The following is a 17,730-nucleotide window of genomic DNA, read 5'->3' on the forward strand; positions in this document are numbered from 1 at the left end:
CAACATTAAATGGAATAATATTTGTTTGCCTATATTTAATGAAAAACACACACTTATATAAATTCAAATCAACATATAAAATATTTTATAGTTATTCATCAATTTGAATTAAGGAAATAAAATATCTATAATTTTTAATTTTCTTAAAAATCTGAAAAATTGATTATATATTAAAAACTTTTAATATAATAATTAAATTATTAAAATTTGATGTAAAACATAAATTATTGAATAAAATAAATTTAAGTAGACTTATTTTTAATTATTCCCTTCTCATATATATATATATATATATATATATATATATATATATTATCGTTGCAAATTATTTTTATATTATTATAAACGAATTATGTTAATATAATTTTGGAAGAATTTAATCCCTCAAGATTTACAAAGTAGTGAGAAAAAATCTTTACGAAATGTAAGATATGTTATAATAATAAAATTATACGTCATCTTAAAAAGAAAGTGTCCCTAGAACTACAATTAATGTAGGGGTATCCCTGCATGTAAGAAAAATAAAAATAAAAGGAAAGTATTGTCTGAAGTTGAATGATGAAACAGGTTGAGCATGCTTACTAGCTACTGTCTAACAAGTACTTGAGCACATGAACTTACAGAAATGAGTACGATGCATATATATTACTCTCGTGCGTGTGAATATTTGGCATGATGAAGTGGGAAGAGAGTGTGAGAAAGATGATTTCAAAAGATAAAGAGAGGATACCTTGTCCCACATATCCTAACACTTTGAAGCCATCATCATTGCTACCACATCCTTTCATGTAACTTAGATTTCTCATTGTTTAATTAATCTTTATTCTTTACATTTCTTGGTTAAGGAACCATGAGTAGTACCTATCATTAGCCAACACTTCCATGATTCTTACTTTCTATCTACTATGTGTTTTTCTAATTTTTTTTATCATAACAGAATCCTAAGTTTTCAAATAAGAGAAAAGAGAAAGGAAGACAATATTTCTAAAGTACCTTTGCTGCCTAAAGATGAAATTTATCTGTTTGGAATCTTGCAAAAATATATCCATTTGCTTTCTGTAGGATCATTGCATCTATATGGCTCCGCAGACAGAAGATACTTTGAGTTAATGACTTTTTTTCTTTTTTTGAGAAATAATTGTTTATTGATTTCATGATAAATATTTTTCAATAACGTAATTCAAATATGTATTTAGTACCCTTTAAATAATACATAAAAACTTATAATGTACCAAAATAATTATAAAGTTGGATTCATTTAACTTTTAAACTTTGGATTAGAGTAGGAGGGAGGACAATATGATTCTTTAAAGTTTTTTTATATGTCTATTTTTAAAAAGAAAGTTTTTTCCTCTTATTTAGAAACTTATGTATTATTTTCAATTATATCTTTCTCTTCATTTAATTCTTAATATTTTATCTACTTATTATAAATGTGAGAGAGATATAATATTGAGATTATAGTAAAAGTTAATAATTTATATATAGGTTGTAGCAATTAATTTGTTATGGTTGATACATTTCGTGAAATCACCAACTAACAGCGGAATCATTCACATGTTTAAAATTTTATACTCACTCTACCTAGATATGCACACTTAGCATGTATATAAACACTACTATACAAATCATCAAAAGTAGTTTAAGACAAGAGTACAATGTCAAAATGGCCCTGTAATATCTCCAAAAAGTCTGCTCTAACTAACCTTGCCCTACTCTTATGAAAAATCGCAATCCAAACAACATGAAAAACACGTAAGAGTAAGCTAGATTTTAAAAATATACTAGTATAAGAATAAAACATCTATACTACTCACCAACATATAAACCATCTATAAACACCTCATGGCATATAACAATCATCAAATCAACCTGTTTGAAAATAATACATAGAGAAATTCAAACATTCATCACCATCATACCATACAATAAGGTAATCATTGAGTACATATGAACAACTATAAACTCAATCCACATCACATGCACACACACCACTACTAATGTGTCATCATGCATTCACATACAGAGATTTCTTAATACACCTGAGCAGTCTAAGTAACTTGACCTTATTAAATCAACCCTAATCACTTTCACGCCATATGTGCCTACTAGACCCATAGCTAAAATGAGATATCAATCATTCCTCTAATTTCTTGGATGCTGCTACTTACACTAGGAAAATTCAATTCCACAGTCAAGAATAGTATAGTTGGGTATAGACATATCACAATGTTGACATGCATTATCAAGTCATATATGGAGTTAGCCTACTAATTATTCGTAAGGAATCACACAATTTTTCCAATAATTAGTTAAGAGTGATATTCCTTGACTTACCTTACTCCATATTGACTAAGGACTTAGAGAAAACTCAACAAAATTCACTCTAAGAGTTTCACACCTACCCAATGAGAATTTTCAACAATTGGCCTCCCAGAGCGCTAAAACAATATTCCTTATATGAAATCTTCACTCTCTAAATAATATCTTCTCCTCTAATCCTAAGTCAATCAATATATTTTAATGCTTGCAACATTCTTAGCATCAACACCTTAACATACATCTTTTATATACATTACCCCAGGTTAATGCATATAAAGATCAAATCACACCAATCATGTATAGCATTCCAATGTTTAACACCTCAACCAATAATAATATATCAATGCTTAACAATTCATCAAAGTATATCATATCAATGCTCAAAAATTCATTCAATAATAGCATACCAATGCTTATTCAACACTCCAACCATGCAATTTATAGTATATCAATCATACATAGCATATCAATGCTAGACAACTTAATCATAATAACATATCAATGCCTATACACCTCAATTGATAATTAGCATATCAATGCTTAACAATTCATCCAAGTATAGCATATGAATGTTCAACAATTCATTCCATAAAAGCATACCAATGCTTATCCAACATTTCAACTATACAAATATAGCATAACAATACTTATTATCATCATCCTACATCATACCACATGCAATAAACATAAGTATTTTATTCATGTTCACCAAATTCACACATTCTATAACATGTATCAACATACAATATATCAAAATCAACCATCGTACAAAGACAACCTACACATAAATCAACATAATTGGAGTTTCACTAATCCAATCAACATAACAATACTTATTATTATCATCATCCTACATCATACCACATGCAATAAACATAAGTATTCTATTCATGTTCATCAAATTCACGCATTCTATAACATGTATCAACATACAATATATCAAAATCAACCATCGTACAAAGACAACCTACACATAAATCAACATAATTGGAGTTTCACTAATCCAATCAAACTCATCTTTATCTCATATGAAAGATAAAAAGATTATCTATAATTCTTATGAAGACTTCAATTCCTAACTACATCATCTACTATGCTGAAAATCACAACAAAAAAAAAATTACAACAAAGAATTTGTCACTAGCATTGAGAGCAATGTTCAACATTGAAATCTTGATGAGCCTAATGCTCAACATCAAAATCTTGACGAGCTTAATGCTCAACATCAAAATCTTGGTGAGCCCAAATACTCAGCATTGAAAGCAATGCTTAGCCTCAAAATCTTGGTGAGCCCAGCATTAAAAGTAATGCTCAACATTGAGACCAGACAACCACTTAGTCAGGAGTCCAAGCTTTTGAAGTAAGGAGAGGAAGAAGGAGAAGATAGAAAAGGGAAAAGAAGAACTCTAAGCTTTCGACCTCCACCAGCTTTGCACCACGCCACAACAATAATCTTACAAGGTTTTAAGTTTTCTCACCAAGCTCCGAGTAGCAAACTTCCTCACTAAGAGCTTATGCGTCAGAGTGATTGAGAGAAGAAGAAGAAGAGAAATGTTTTCTTGAAAATGAAAGAAAATAACACCTTCCCCTTTTCATCTCAAGACTTACACTCAGTTGTTGCACATCACATTATTATACAGACTGTACAAAAAATCAAAGACCATTATCCAATCATAAATTGTGATATATAATAAGTTTATTGACTTTTATAGTATTTTTTTAATAAAGTACAATATTTATCTTTAAAGGTCATATTTAATATGATATTTAATGAGTTCATATTGAATTTAATTTAACACTTATTATGTTTAGAAATTTAAATTTAAAAGGAATATGTTAGTATAATATCATTTAAAATATAAATGAAAAGAAAAAACACCAAAAAGAATAATACGCAATATTTGAATATCGATAAGCAAAGAAACATGCAGTATAATCATTTTGAAAAGGTGAACGTTTTGAAACATAATATTATTTAAATGCCAAGGCAACTTAATCTGAGATGCAATGTTTTGTATCATCATTGATCATAAATATCCATAACGAACCTTACTCTGTTTTGGATTTTAAAAATAGACATATTTTATTTTAAGGTTTGAATAAACAAACAATCAACTCTTACTTATAATATAACAACGATTATTTTATGTCATAGTATTTTTAGGAATTCTTTTCATAAGAGGATTTTAATTTTTTGATTTTATATTTAATTTAGTTTTATTTATTTTATTATAAATGAATTAAATTTTAATATTTTTAAAATAAATTATCAATGAATAAAAATCATTTTTTATAATATAAATTATTTATCATAAATCTAAAATATAATTTATATATTTAATATATTTATTATTAAAATTTTAAATATAATTTATATATTTAAACATGATATTTATGTATATACATAATTTATTTTAAATTTTAATTATATATAATAAACATTTAACATTTTTAATGCATAGACTACAATATTAACTATTATAAAAGCCTAAAACCATTAAGAATTTTGAATAAAATAATAAATTTCTTGTGTATTTTAGAAATATTTTAAATTTACTTGAAATTTTTGAATACGAATAATTAAAAAAGAGTATATATATTTTAATAATGAATAGTGAACTTTTTTTACTAGATAAAAATAAATTAAAGAGAACTAATGTTTAAAATTAAGAAAAAATATTAAAATAAAATATTTGAATCGACACATTATTTTTTTATTGACATATTGTATCACAATTTTAAATTAAATTTAAATTAAGATTACTTAAAATTAAAATAATATTAAAATTTAGTTTATCTTAAAAAAATATTTAATATAGTATTGTATATTAAAAAAATTACTTTTCACTAAATTCTCATAAAATATATCTAATCTACAAAATTTCACACAATTCAAAATTTAACTAGTACTTTATTGTATTATTCTTATTTTAGCGTAAAATATATTAATTATTTACAGAACAAATTGAAACTATCGAATTATATAATTTTGAATGTCTAAATTGTAAATATTTTATTTGTACAATCATCGTGAATATATTACATGAATCAACAATTGAATTGATAGTTAAAAAATAAGATTAAAAATAAAAATATTTAGTCTCTAATTTTAAAAATACGAAATTTAATTTTTCTGTCAAATTAACATCTATTAGTCATTAAAATTTAAAATTTACACCTATTTAAGTGATGTACCATTTAATAACATCATATTTAAAAATAAAAAAGACTAAAAAATCATCCAAATATAATTTATTAATAAAATAAATATCAATCACTCGTTAAAATAGATATAGAAAAAGATATTTTTATGTTAATTTTAAATTTTTATTTTATTAAGTGATGTAAGATAAATGAAAAAAAAAATTAAAATTTAACGATCAATAAATATTAAATTAACGATGAAACTATAATTTTATATTTTTAAAAATAGATTAACTAAATATCTCTATTTTAAAATAGAAAGAAAAATAAAGAAAATAAAATTATAATTTAGTAAAAATAAAAAAGCTATTAAATGTACCATTTTACTATGTTTAATATCTGAAGTCATTTTGTCTTCTCTCGCGCTATATAATTAAAAAAATGATTATTTAAATTACTTGTTAGTGATACATAAGAAGCTTTTTATTCAAGAATGTTTTATTATAATTATAACAAATGATAATGTTGAATTCAAGTAGCTGTTGAATTTAATAATAGATATGAGAAGAACATTTAATAAAGTTTTTTTTTTTATCACGAGTTCAAATTCTTACCTCTATATTAAATCTTGACTATTTAAATTATTACTTGTAGGCGATACATAAGAAGCTTTTTAATCAAGAATGTTCTATTATAATTATAACAAATGTTACGGTTGAGTGCAAGTAGCTAATGAATTTACTGAAATATCATATATGAGTAGAAATATTTAATAAAGCTTATTTATAGGAGTTGATTTTTATTTTCATTTTAAAATTATCATATTGTAGTACAAAGTAATAACCGATGATCATTAAAATTAATCTAGTGATTGAAAAGGATGATGATCACTAAAATTAATCTAGTGATTAAAATTAATACCCATACTTTGAATCTTGAGAGCAAAATTTAAGGATAATTTTAGACTCATTTTCTTCGAAAAAAACAAATGGTTCAAGGATTTTTTTGTTTCTTTTTTTGTTTTTGTATTTACTATCTTTGTAATGAGTTGCTGAATTTTTTTAGGTTATAATTTCATGGACATGGACGCTATATGGAATTGTGATGTAATTAGCTCTTAGCTCAAGTTTAAGTTTTATTTTGGAAATACTTTATCATAGAAATAAATGTTGAGTGAATCTAATGGAAAATTGTATGTGATAATACAACGTATGATTTCCGCTTTTTTTATTTTACAATTATTTATTTAGTTTTTACTTTTATCTATACTAATAATAAACACAATTTTAGAACTATTTTATCTTTATTAATTTTATATTATATTTAATTTTATCTTTTATTTATAATTACTTAAAAACTGTTCAAATTTTCCAATTATCAATCACTAACTATTATTTAATTTTCGTTAATTTTATTTTTTTATTATTTTAAAACACATGAAATACTTTTTTTTACACCAGTTCAATAAAATGTAAGCACGTGCTTTTGTGCATAGTTCTTGAATGTATTTGTATTAATAATATTTGATTAAGCCTAAAAAAAATGCATTTGTATTTTTTTTTTTGAAGCAAAAAAAATGCATTTGTATTGATAAGCAGTTCTTTTTCTTTTGAAATGCATGTAAATTCATCTTTTAGGAAGCGCTTGAACTTGAATTCTTATTTCTGAAAATAACATTCCCGAAAATACAATAACAAAAATGACATTTTTGGACATTTCGGAAGAAAAAAAAACATTTGATTGATGTTGAGAGTATTTTTATAAAAATTAGGTATGAATGAAATTAAAATGATGAAAATAAGAACCGTAATTTGAAAATTAATTTACTCAGATTTATAAGCTTCATCATTTGATTTTGTAGAAATAGAGAGATCTTTGAATATTTGATTTCTTTATTTTCCTTGAATTTTAATATCTTGTTCTCATATATTTTAAATCAAGGAATGAATATTTGTGTATGAATTCAAAAGAATTTGTATACGAAGGAATTAGGTATAAATTATATCGGCTGTGAAATTTATCTTAAATATTAAAACACGTTGCATGAATTATTCCGGAGCTAATCACATGAACAATAAAATGAAGTCTATGCCTTAACTATCTTTGTCATTATTTGATTCTCTAGGTTTGAAGTTAAAGTTTCCATATACTTGTTTTTTGGACTTTTTTTTTTCTTTTAAGTAATCATTTAAATGCTAATACACTTAAATATTTTAGAGTCCCCCGCATTAATTAATTTGATTTAGTAAAATAATATGTGATAAATTTAATAGAATATTCTATTTATCACTTGATCATATTTGAAATTCAGTTTATTTTGAATCTGACATAATGCTTTAAGATTTTTTTTATTGCATTTTCATTTCTACCACCAAACACCTCAATTATCATATCTTTTAGGTTTGGCAATTTTTGTTCCATTTTAGTGATCTGACTTTTAAATGCTTGGCGTGATCGTTGCTTTGAGGAGTTAATTTTGTTTTAAAATGATTAAGGAATGAAATGATGTCTGATTAATTTGTTGGACTCTAATTTCACTTAATTCTGCAGACAAGTGAATAAGTTCTAAAAAGGGTTAAAATGATATTAATTCATAAAATACAAAACATTGAAAGAAGTCTCTATCAATAACAGATGTCCTTTCACTCCTTTGCGATGTTATATAGACATGATGTCTGTGTCATCCAAATCCATGATATTCGGTGCCTAAAATCAAAATAAAAAAAATAAAAGAAATATCCACAAGCTTTCTGTGTTTATTCACTTTATTGGTTGGGATATATACTGAAACTGTGGATAAACACAGATAACTGCAGGCCATCTTTCCCTAACCAAACCAAAAATTATTATGGGTTCTTTGTTCATAGTCCATAATACATTAAATATGTGGATATTTCGTTATGATTTGAAAGATTAAGGTGGCATGGCATGAACATTATTTTTATCACTGAATCTGTTTTTATTTTAATTTTTCAAAATATTTTTTTATTCCTCACTTAGTTGGTAAATAAGAGATTTTACACATAAAAGTAGAGTGTTTTTAGTGAATTTTTTTTATATATATACATAAATCTCAAAATTAATAATCTGTAAGAATTATATTATGAAAAACTAAACCTCAATCCCGGTTAAATAAGAATAAAAATGTGAGAATATTTATTTACAATGAAGTTCTAAAGTGTGACATTTATAAAAATAAAAATAAAAAAATAAAAACTAATATTTTTTCCTATTCTTGTCCACGAACCAAAGATTTAGACATTCTATATAACCATCATCCATTCCTATCTTATCTATTATAGGATCTGGTACTTTATCATAAAACTAGTTAAATAGAATGAATGAGATATGTAGCATTCCAATCTTTGTAGGCCATTTAACCTTTCCAAGTCACTCTTACTATTACGACTCCAAATTAAGGACAACAGAGCATTATATTTTATAAGTTAGAATTTGATATTTGTATCAGTCAATTAACTTAAAGCAGTAATTAGCTTGAAGCAATGAAGCTCAATTCCATCTATTCCACTAATAGCTAAGATTTGAATGTAATAGTAATGTGTTGGACATTTAATCCTTTATTGTGTCACCTATCATCTTCTACTATATATTCAGCACTTTCAATATACAGTTTTTTTAAAAGGTAAAAGCAAATTGCAATTAGCTAGATTTCTGGTAGCCCTCCAAGAATTAAAAAATCCAAAGGTGGAGTCTACTGAAAGGACGTTATTTTCATTTTCATGATATAACTTAAACAAGGTTTTAATGGTTATCATTGAAAATGGAAAATAGGGTCCATTTTTATGATTAATATGTAAGATTAAGCAAAAAACTTCAGCATTATTATGTTTTATTAATTTAAATTTTGTTGGGTGATGTCTTTGTACCCACGCAAGCCGTTTAGATGAGGCCAACGGGTCCCATTCTAATTGAGCAATTAGATAACAATTGCAATCCATGGGTTCATTTTTAGCTTAAGTCGCCAAACTTGAAAATTTCAATACAACTTTTTTACTAGGAGCTATTTGCCCCATTAATTAGACTATTTCAACAATGAGTGGACCAATATTCTTATTCACGTGGTTTTCTTTTAAATTTTTTTAATCAAATTTCGGGATCATGTCATGTGTTCGAAGTATGGAACTCAAATTAGCCTCTTGAACAATGATGTTTTTCTAGCTCCACTTTTTTTATAAAAAAAAAAAAAAAAAAAAACATCTTAGATGGTTGATAATCTTTTGATCACAATAAGGGGGAAATTAAGATTAAGTAGGAGCAATTGTGAGGGCTTCCAACAGAAACAAGTATTTTTCGACCCCTTCTTTTGTTTTGCATTTTCAAATGGTTATGGCTCTTTGGTCAGATAAAGGGGAAATTGGGATTTAGAAGAGCGATTAAGGGCTCCCACCAGTAATTTAACTTTAAAAAGTGAGTTTTGCTTTGATGTTCCTTCCAAGAAAGATAGTCTAATTTGAATTTAAAACCCTTTTATTTTTGTTCTCGTTTTGTTTACTTCTTTGTGCTTTTGCCTAATCAACAATACATAAAAAATGGTCCCATCTTCGCATCCAGCCTTCATTTAATTGCCATATACTCTAACACCTTTCTCATTAACTTTCCAATTACACAAATACTTATAATGTAACCCATTAACAAAAATATATTATAGGAAAGTATATATAAATAATAGTCGATAATAAATTAATTTATACATCAAACGTAATTTGCATCTAAAATTAGTGTTTGTGGGTGTTTGGATGCGATCTGCATTGAAATATTACAGAAAGTGTGATGATATTTGCTTTGAGCTGGCATATATGTACTAAATAAATTTTATAATGGCAGCCCAATTAGGTTAATTATATTAGCAGTGGGGGGTGGGGGAGGGAGAGGTATCTGCTCAATTATAACTAGTAGGGCCAAAGGAGACACTGAAAAACTTATAGTGTAGTGCAGTGGACTTGACTAAAGCAAAAGCAATTTGTTGGAGGGCCAAAGCATTATTCACATTATTTTGGAAAGTAGACATGGAATTGATAACGTATGGGAACAAAATATTGAATTGGCATATCACATTATTTTACAAAACATAGGGTGCTATGGCAATTAGTCGGTGAGGCGGTGCAGCCGAACAACTAAACATTAGTAGGTGTTTTCGGCTTCTTAAGGCCACTTTTCTTTTTCAAGGTTTAAATAGGATTGCCTAACTCGTAACTCTAAATACAGTTTTGACATCTTGTCCTTTCTCTTATACATTACACACTCAACATACAGTTTTTGACACTCTTCCCCTTAAAACTTTTTCTGTCTCTCATTCCAATACTTGCTTAGGTTCCAATCTGATATTCCAGGTAAACCTTTCTTTGTACATATCAAAAAACAGAACACCAACCATGGCTGCCAACAAGTTTGCAACCATGCTGCACAGAAACACCAACAAAATCACCCTTGTTCTAGTCTATGCCCTCCTCGAATGGATTTTGATCATCCTCCTCCTCCTCAATTCTCTGTTCTCTTATCTAATCATGAAGTTTGCCGATTACTTTGGCCTCAAAAGGCCTTGCATATGGTGCACCAGAATCGATCACGTCTTGGAGCCCAGGAAGAGCAAGAGTTCTTGCAGAGATCTTGTGTGTGAAGTTCATGCCTCTGAGATTTCAAAACTCGGCTTCTGCTCCAATCATCATAAACTGGCTGAGTCACAAGACATGTGTGAGGATTGTTCATCCTCATCCCAACCAGATTATGTTAAACACTCTCAGAGTTTTGGTTTCTTTCCATGGATGAAGCAAATAGGTATGATTCAGGATGATGGTGCTGATGACAAGGCCATTGTGAAAGTGGAAGAGGCTTTGAAGTGCTCTTGTTGTGGTGTCAACTTGGACAACAGATGCTACCCTCCTTGCATTCTGATCAAGCCTTCTCTCAACGTTTTGGAGTTTGACCAGAAGCATGATTTGGTGACAGAACGCGGGGTTGGTGCAGAAATTGATGAAGATCACATCAGATCGGATATTGTGCTTGATCATCTTGACGATGAAAAGCAGAGTCAAGAAAACAAGGGAACCCACATGGTATTTGAGGTTGATCAGGGTTTGGATAGAAAAAATGAGGAGTTAGAGAAGAGTTGTGATTGTTCTGTGTGTGATGGTGGTGTGGAGACTGTGTGTGATGAAATTAGCAAGTTGGATTTGGGTTTGGAGATAGGGAAAGAAGCATTAGAAGAAGAAAGTTTGAATTTCCCTCAGCCTAGGGATGATGATGCTGATGGTGTTGATGATGTTCAAGTTTGTGAGAAATCTGCTTCTCAAGTTGATTGCACTAGAGAGATACCTGTGGAAACTCCACCCATACATCTGGAATTTTTCATTCATGGTGATGATTGCAGATTGATTCCTGTTGAATTGGTTGACTCCCCCGCCACAGAAAATAGGAATCAAAGCAGATATAAGGTGGGAGGTGAAGGGCTCAACATCAGTGAAGATTTTATTTTGGACTTTGATAAGAGTGCTGATACAGAAGCTGAACCGGTTGTTGAGAATTGGCACATTTCTGGGGATATTGTGGCAGAATTTTCATGCCAGGAGAATGAAAATGTCTTCAAGGCCAATGTGGTTGAATCAGTTCAATCAATGACCAGAGGACTGTCCTCAGTGTTGTTACAAGTAGAAGAAGAGAATTTGGAGCAAAATTGTCAGGATGTGAGATTTGTTGAAACTGTTGAAGACTTGACCAAGGATGATAATGTTGAAGCAAACATGGAAAGAAGAGATGCAGAACTATGTTCAGATGCTTCACTAGGTACTGATTATTTTCCTTCTCAATAAGACTTTCCAGTTCTTACACCTTTATTCTTCTTGAGTTTCTATATGCAATGATCTCTAATGTTTTCTGTATTCCTGCAGCTTCCGAAGATGCATCACAAACGCAAGGTGAGGAATTTGAAGCAGAAGTCTCAATAGGGACTGAAATTCCTGATCAGGAGCAAGTGGATGAGTATCAAAGCCAAGATGTTCTATTGGAAACCAACCAAGAAGTACAAGAAGATTCATCTACTAACACAGTCAGATTCAATGTGCAAGATGATTGTGGTAAGTCTCAACTTCTTATCTTCCTTTTTCCTCAAGTCCACCCTTAATAACTTCAGCTGAAAAAAGTTCAATTCTGATTTTTATTTACAATTTATAACTAGGTCGTGACAAAGGTGAAGAGTTTGTAGAATTTAAAACCATGTCACTTGAAGTGAGAATGCCAACAGTAAATAACCATTTGCCATCCTTATTGGACCTTAATGAGAATGAGGAAGAAAAAGTTCCTGATACACCTACTTCTGTGGAGAGTCTTCATCAGCTACACAAGAAATTAGTTATGCTTGAGAGGAAAGAATCAGGAACAGAAGAGTCATTGGATGGAAGTGTCATGAGTGATATTGAATGTGGTGAGGTAACCATTGAAAAGTTAAAATCAGCATTGAAATCTGAAAGGAAAGCTTTGAGTACTCTATATGCAGAACTAGAAGAAGAGAGAAGTGCATCTGCTATAGCAGCCAATCAGACAATGGCAATGATAAATAGGCTTCAGGAAGAGAAATCAGCCATGCAGATGGAAGCTTTGCAGTATCAGAGAATGATGGAAGAACAATCTGAGTATGACCAGGAGGCTTTGCAACTCTTGAATGAGCTCATGATGAAGAGGGAGAAAGAGAAGCAGGAACTAGAAAAGGAGCTTGAAGTATATAGAAAAAAGGTTCATGAATATGAGGTAAGAGAAAAGCTGATGATGTCAAGAAGAGATGGTAGCATGAGAAGCAGAACTTCATCTCCCTCTTGTAGCAATGCTGAAGATAGTGATGGATTGTCCATTGACTTGAATCATGAAGCAAAGGAAGAAAACGGGTTTTATAGTCACCAAGAATGCAGCAACCAGAACACCCCCGTGGATGCGGTCTTATATTTGGAGGAATCATTGGCAAACTTTGAGGAAGAAAGGATACAAATTCTAGAACAGCTGAAGGTACTGGAAGAAAAGCTAGTTATATTGAACTATGAGGAAGAACACTGCTCAGATGATGCTAAATCAATAGAACATCTTTGTGAAGAGAATGGGAATGGATACCATCATGATCATGATGAAGATGACAAAGGTCAAGTAAATGGATTTGCAAATGGTCATGCAAAGGAAATAAATGGAAAGCATCATCAAGGAAGGAAAATCATGGGTGCAAAAGCCAAGAGGCTTCTCCCACTTTTTGATGCAATGAGTTCAGAAGCAGAAGATGTAGAGTTGAGTGGGGACGAGTTAGATTTCCCCCACTTGGAAAATGATTCAGTTGAAAAGGTTAATTTGGATAAGAAAAGGGTTGCTTTAGAAGAGGAGGTGGATCATGTTTACGAGAGACTACAGGTGCTGGAGGCAGATAGAGAGTTTCTAAAGCATTGTATCAGCTCCTTGAGAAAAGGGGACAAAGGCTTATATCTTCTCCAAGAAATTTTACAACATCTTCGTGATCTGAGGAATGTGGAACTCAGGGTCAGGAACATGGGAGATCTTGCGGTGTAAGAAGTCCACATGCTCGACTGTGCCAAAGAGATGATAGGTAAAAATAATGCTGATCTTGCTCTTTATATTTTTCAATTATAATATTCTTTATTTGAGTAAATAGTACGTGCAATGATATTATAATTCATTCAATCACAATTTGTCATGGTAACTTGATTGACTCTTATCTTAAAAGTGTCATATCAATGATGATTTCTATTTTTTTAGACCATAGAAATTTAACTCTTTAATTATGCACTTGCTATGTAGATTTTTTATATTGGAGTTGATCTAGAAGGTGCAAATGAAGCATGTATGAGCAGCACTGTGGTCTACACATATAGAGGACACCAATGCATCAATTTTAACAAAAAGTTTCAGTGGGAGTTCCCTGATGGAGAGGGGAGAATCCCGGTGAGATCCAATGGTGGAGAACAAAACTGAAGTCTGCCATTATCTCTGGTTCTTGTTTTGTAATTTGTTGTTTCTTTTGTCCAAGTAAGCCCAAATTTTTGGTGGGTTGTGTCCATCCAATTCCATCATCACCTTTTGTAGGAAAAGGAGGATGATGAGTATATGTTTGTGTAGGCTAGTGAGGTGAAGCCACCCTGTCAGTTGTATTTTGTGAGCATAGACCTGGCTTGCAAAGCTGGAGAGATACCAAAAAGATTCCAGTGCCAGGTAAAATAGCACTAGTTTGTTAGACTGACAGAATTAGGGCCACTAGTTTTGTCATTTTTTGGTTTGAGTCAAGATTGAGGTAACTAGCCTCTCTCTTTTCTCTTTCTCAACTTTTGCATGTTTGTTTATTTCTGAGGGGGAAAAGCTGAGTCACTTGTATACTACATGTATTCATTTGTAATTATATATATAAAAAAAAGTGAGTGTTTGTTTATACTGCTTGGAAATAATAACTTTGCCTTTTTCTTATTTTTCAAAGCTTGTGATTGAGATAGTTGTTTAAGAAACAACTAAAAATAGTTATATTATTTGTTTGTTTAAATCACACGCTGCTTTCAGATTGGAATATTTGATTGTGCTTTAAGCAAAATGCAACTTCTGTTAGATTAGATTGAAAACAATGCAACTAAAATAAAATATTAGTAAGTTAATATACTGCGCTGAAAACAATAGAAGGATGGAACAAAAATACAAGGTACAGAAACGTATTTAATTATTTAAGTATAGGAAGTTGTGGACTAGATATGTGTCAATGAGTTAGATGCACCATTAAGATAAGATGCCAGCTATTTATAATATAAAATTTAAACTATTTTGTATTACGTTGACACGTTAATTTAAAATATTTTTAAAATATTATCATATTAATAAAATTGTTTAGGTATCATTTTAAATTATATTTCTTATTTTAATGATATAATTATATATAATTATAAATTCTAATTTATAATATAAAAGTCAATTTATAATATAAAAGCCAAAATATTTTATATTATATTAACAGGTCAGTTTAACTACATAATAATTACAAATCTTAATTTATAATATAAAAACCACGCCTTAATAAAGGCAGGTATGTGTTATTAGTATTCTCACCTATTATGTTATTAATATTAATAGATAATAATTAAATATTATTTATTATTTTAAAGCCAAGCTACTTTGTATTATGTTGACTCGTCAACTTAAAATATCTCTAAAATATTGTTTTGTCAACAAAATTGTTTGCATGTTATTTTAAATTACCTATCTTATGATTTACCAAAAAAAAAATTACCTATCTTATTTTGATTATATAACTAAATATAACTACAAATCCTAATTTATAATATAAAAGTCATGCCTTAATAAAGGTAGGTATGTGTCATTGGTATTCTCACCTACTATGTTATTAATTTTAATAAATAATAATCAATTATTATTTATTATTTTCTATAACTAACATTTTAATCAAATTATATTTCTTAATTATGATTATATGCAATTATACTAGTGCAAAAAAGAAAATCTAACAACTTAAAATGGTTAGTCCACAACAACTAACCATTTTGATGGAGGCTTTCCAATATTTGCTTGATTATAATTCTCTATATTTCATTTACTATAAAAGTTCTTAGAGAATTCATTAGAGGAATGTTTCCAACAAAAATAGTTTGTTCTTGTATGTCTCTACTACTTTTCCAAATTAATCCCGCTGATATATATAATTGAGTTGAATATTTAAGCAATTCATATACAATATCTTTTTCATTTATTGAAGGTTCTAATAATTGATATGTTTCTACAAATAATTGACATTCAATTTCTTGATTTGTATCCTCAATTTTTAAAAACTTTAAAAGCCGTTCTATTAAGCCCTGATCAATGAACCTACAAAACTCTTTAAATTATATCTAATTCAATCCAGGTACCGTAGATATTCCTTCATTTTTACCCCAAACATTTTCAATTTCTCTATGAATTTTATAGAAAAATATCTCACGATTTACTGTCATTCTTTATCAAATCACATGAATATATTTAATATAATCAATAAAAAAATAATTTATAACAATTGTCATATATTTATTTCATATCTTTATATTCAAAAAAATAGTTGTTATATTACAAAATTTTAGTTTACATATATTAAAATATTATATAAAAAAATGAAATTTCAATAAATCGCGCGCAATGCGCGGGTACATGTCTAATTTAGATAATTCCTAAGAGTAGGATGAATACTTGGTCAAAATCTCAACTTATTTTAACAAGTGCTTCATAAGCCTAAATAGGGAGTAGAACACCAATATACTTACTCCTTTGCTAAGCCATGTATTTTTGCATTATAGTGTACTCGAATTAGTGGGTATAAAATCTCAGAACTAAAACAAAATGATAAGGGTCAAAATTAGATTCCATGAACTTGACCCGAAATGGGAAAACAAAAAAGGACCAACTTGGGCGCTGCACAACTCCCTGCATAAAACTATTTTTGGAGTGAAACCTTTTTCTACAGTTTTATATTACCAAAATCTAGTTCTCTACCAAATTTCATAGGCATTGGAGTTACATAACTCATTTTGTATCCCTAGGTACATTTTGGCCCAAAATTAAATGAGTTAATGACTCAATAAGCCTAGATTATGACTCGGGATGAATTTAGGTGTGAAAACAGTCCCTAAAATTCTATTTTTAGGTATATAAAATATGTTTTTAAGGACTTTTGATTAGAATTGCCGAAGGGGATTCTAATTCATGAGTCAACCGGATCCACCTTAAAAATGGATCGGAACGAGTCAAAATAATAATAAAAAATTATAATGGTTCAAAAAATTCAATTCAATACACTTAAATTGAATTTGTGGTGGGTCGGATTATCCACTTAACTCACTTATACCTCCATCAACTCAATTCATTAACAACTCATTTAACTATTTATTATTATATATGTATTATTTTAATAAGATATTATTTTTTTGTAGATAAAAATAAAGTCAATGTTAAACAACATAAAATGGTGGACCAACGTGTTTAATCCACCAACCCGTAGTGAGCCAGATTGGGTTAAAAAAATTTGGGCATTAAAGTTGGCGGGCCAGACCAAGCCAATCCACTCTTGGTTGAGGTGGGTCAGATTGACCCGTTTTGACAACTATACTTTTTATGTTGCTTCCTGTGCATTATATATTTATTCTTGAAAACCCTAGTTTCTAAAATTTTTTTTAACCTGACACTTGAAACACACACCATTTTCAAACTGTTCGAGTTTTTTAAGTAAGACCA

General features: G+C 29.1%; 1 protein-coding gene across 1 annotated transcript; it reads left to right on the top strand.

Annotated features, from left to right (window-relative positions):
• Window positions 1-10,564: 10,564 nt before the first annotated feature.
• On the top strand, window positions 10,565-14,899 carry LOC109804877 (myosin-binding protein (Protein of unknown function, DUF593)). Its single transcript, XM_020366777.3, has 4 exons — window positions 10,565-12,267; window positions 12,372-12,557; window positions 12,659-14,062; window positions 14,275-14,899. The coding sequence occupies exons 1-3, from the start codon at window positions 10,860-10,862 to the stop codon at window positions 14,023-14,025; spliced, it is 2,961 nt and encodes a 986-aa protein (XP_020222366.1). The 5' UTR covers window positions 10,565-10,859; the 3' UTR covers window positions 14,026-14,062; window positions 14,275-14,899.
• The last annotated feature ends 2,831 nt before the right edge of the window (window positions 14,900-17,730 follow it).

The sequence above is a fragment of the Cajanus cajan genome, chromosome 2, assembly GCF_000230855.2.
Source record: "Cajanus cajan strain Asha chromosome 2, NIPB_CcT2T_4, whole genome shotgun sequence".
Taxonomy (NCBI): Eukaryota; Viridiplantae; Streptophyta; class Magnoliopsida; order Fabales; family Fabaceae; genus Cajanus; species Cajanus cajan.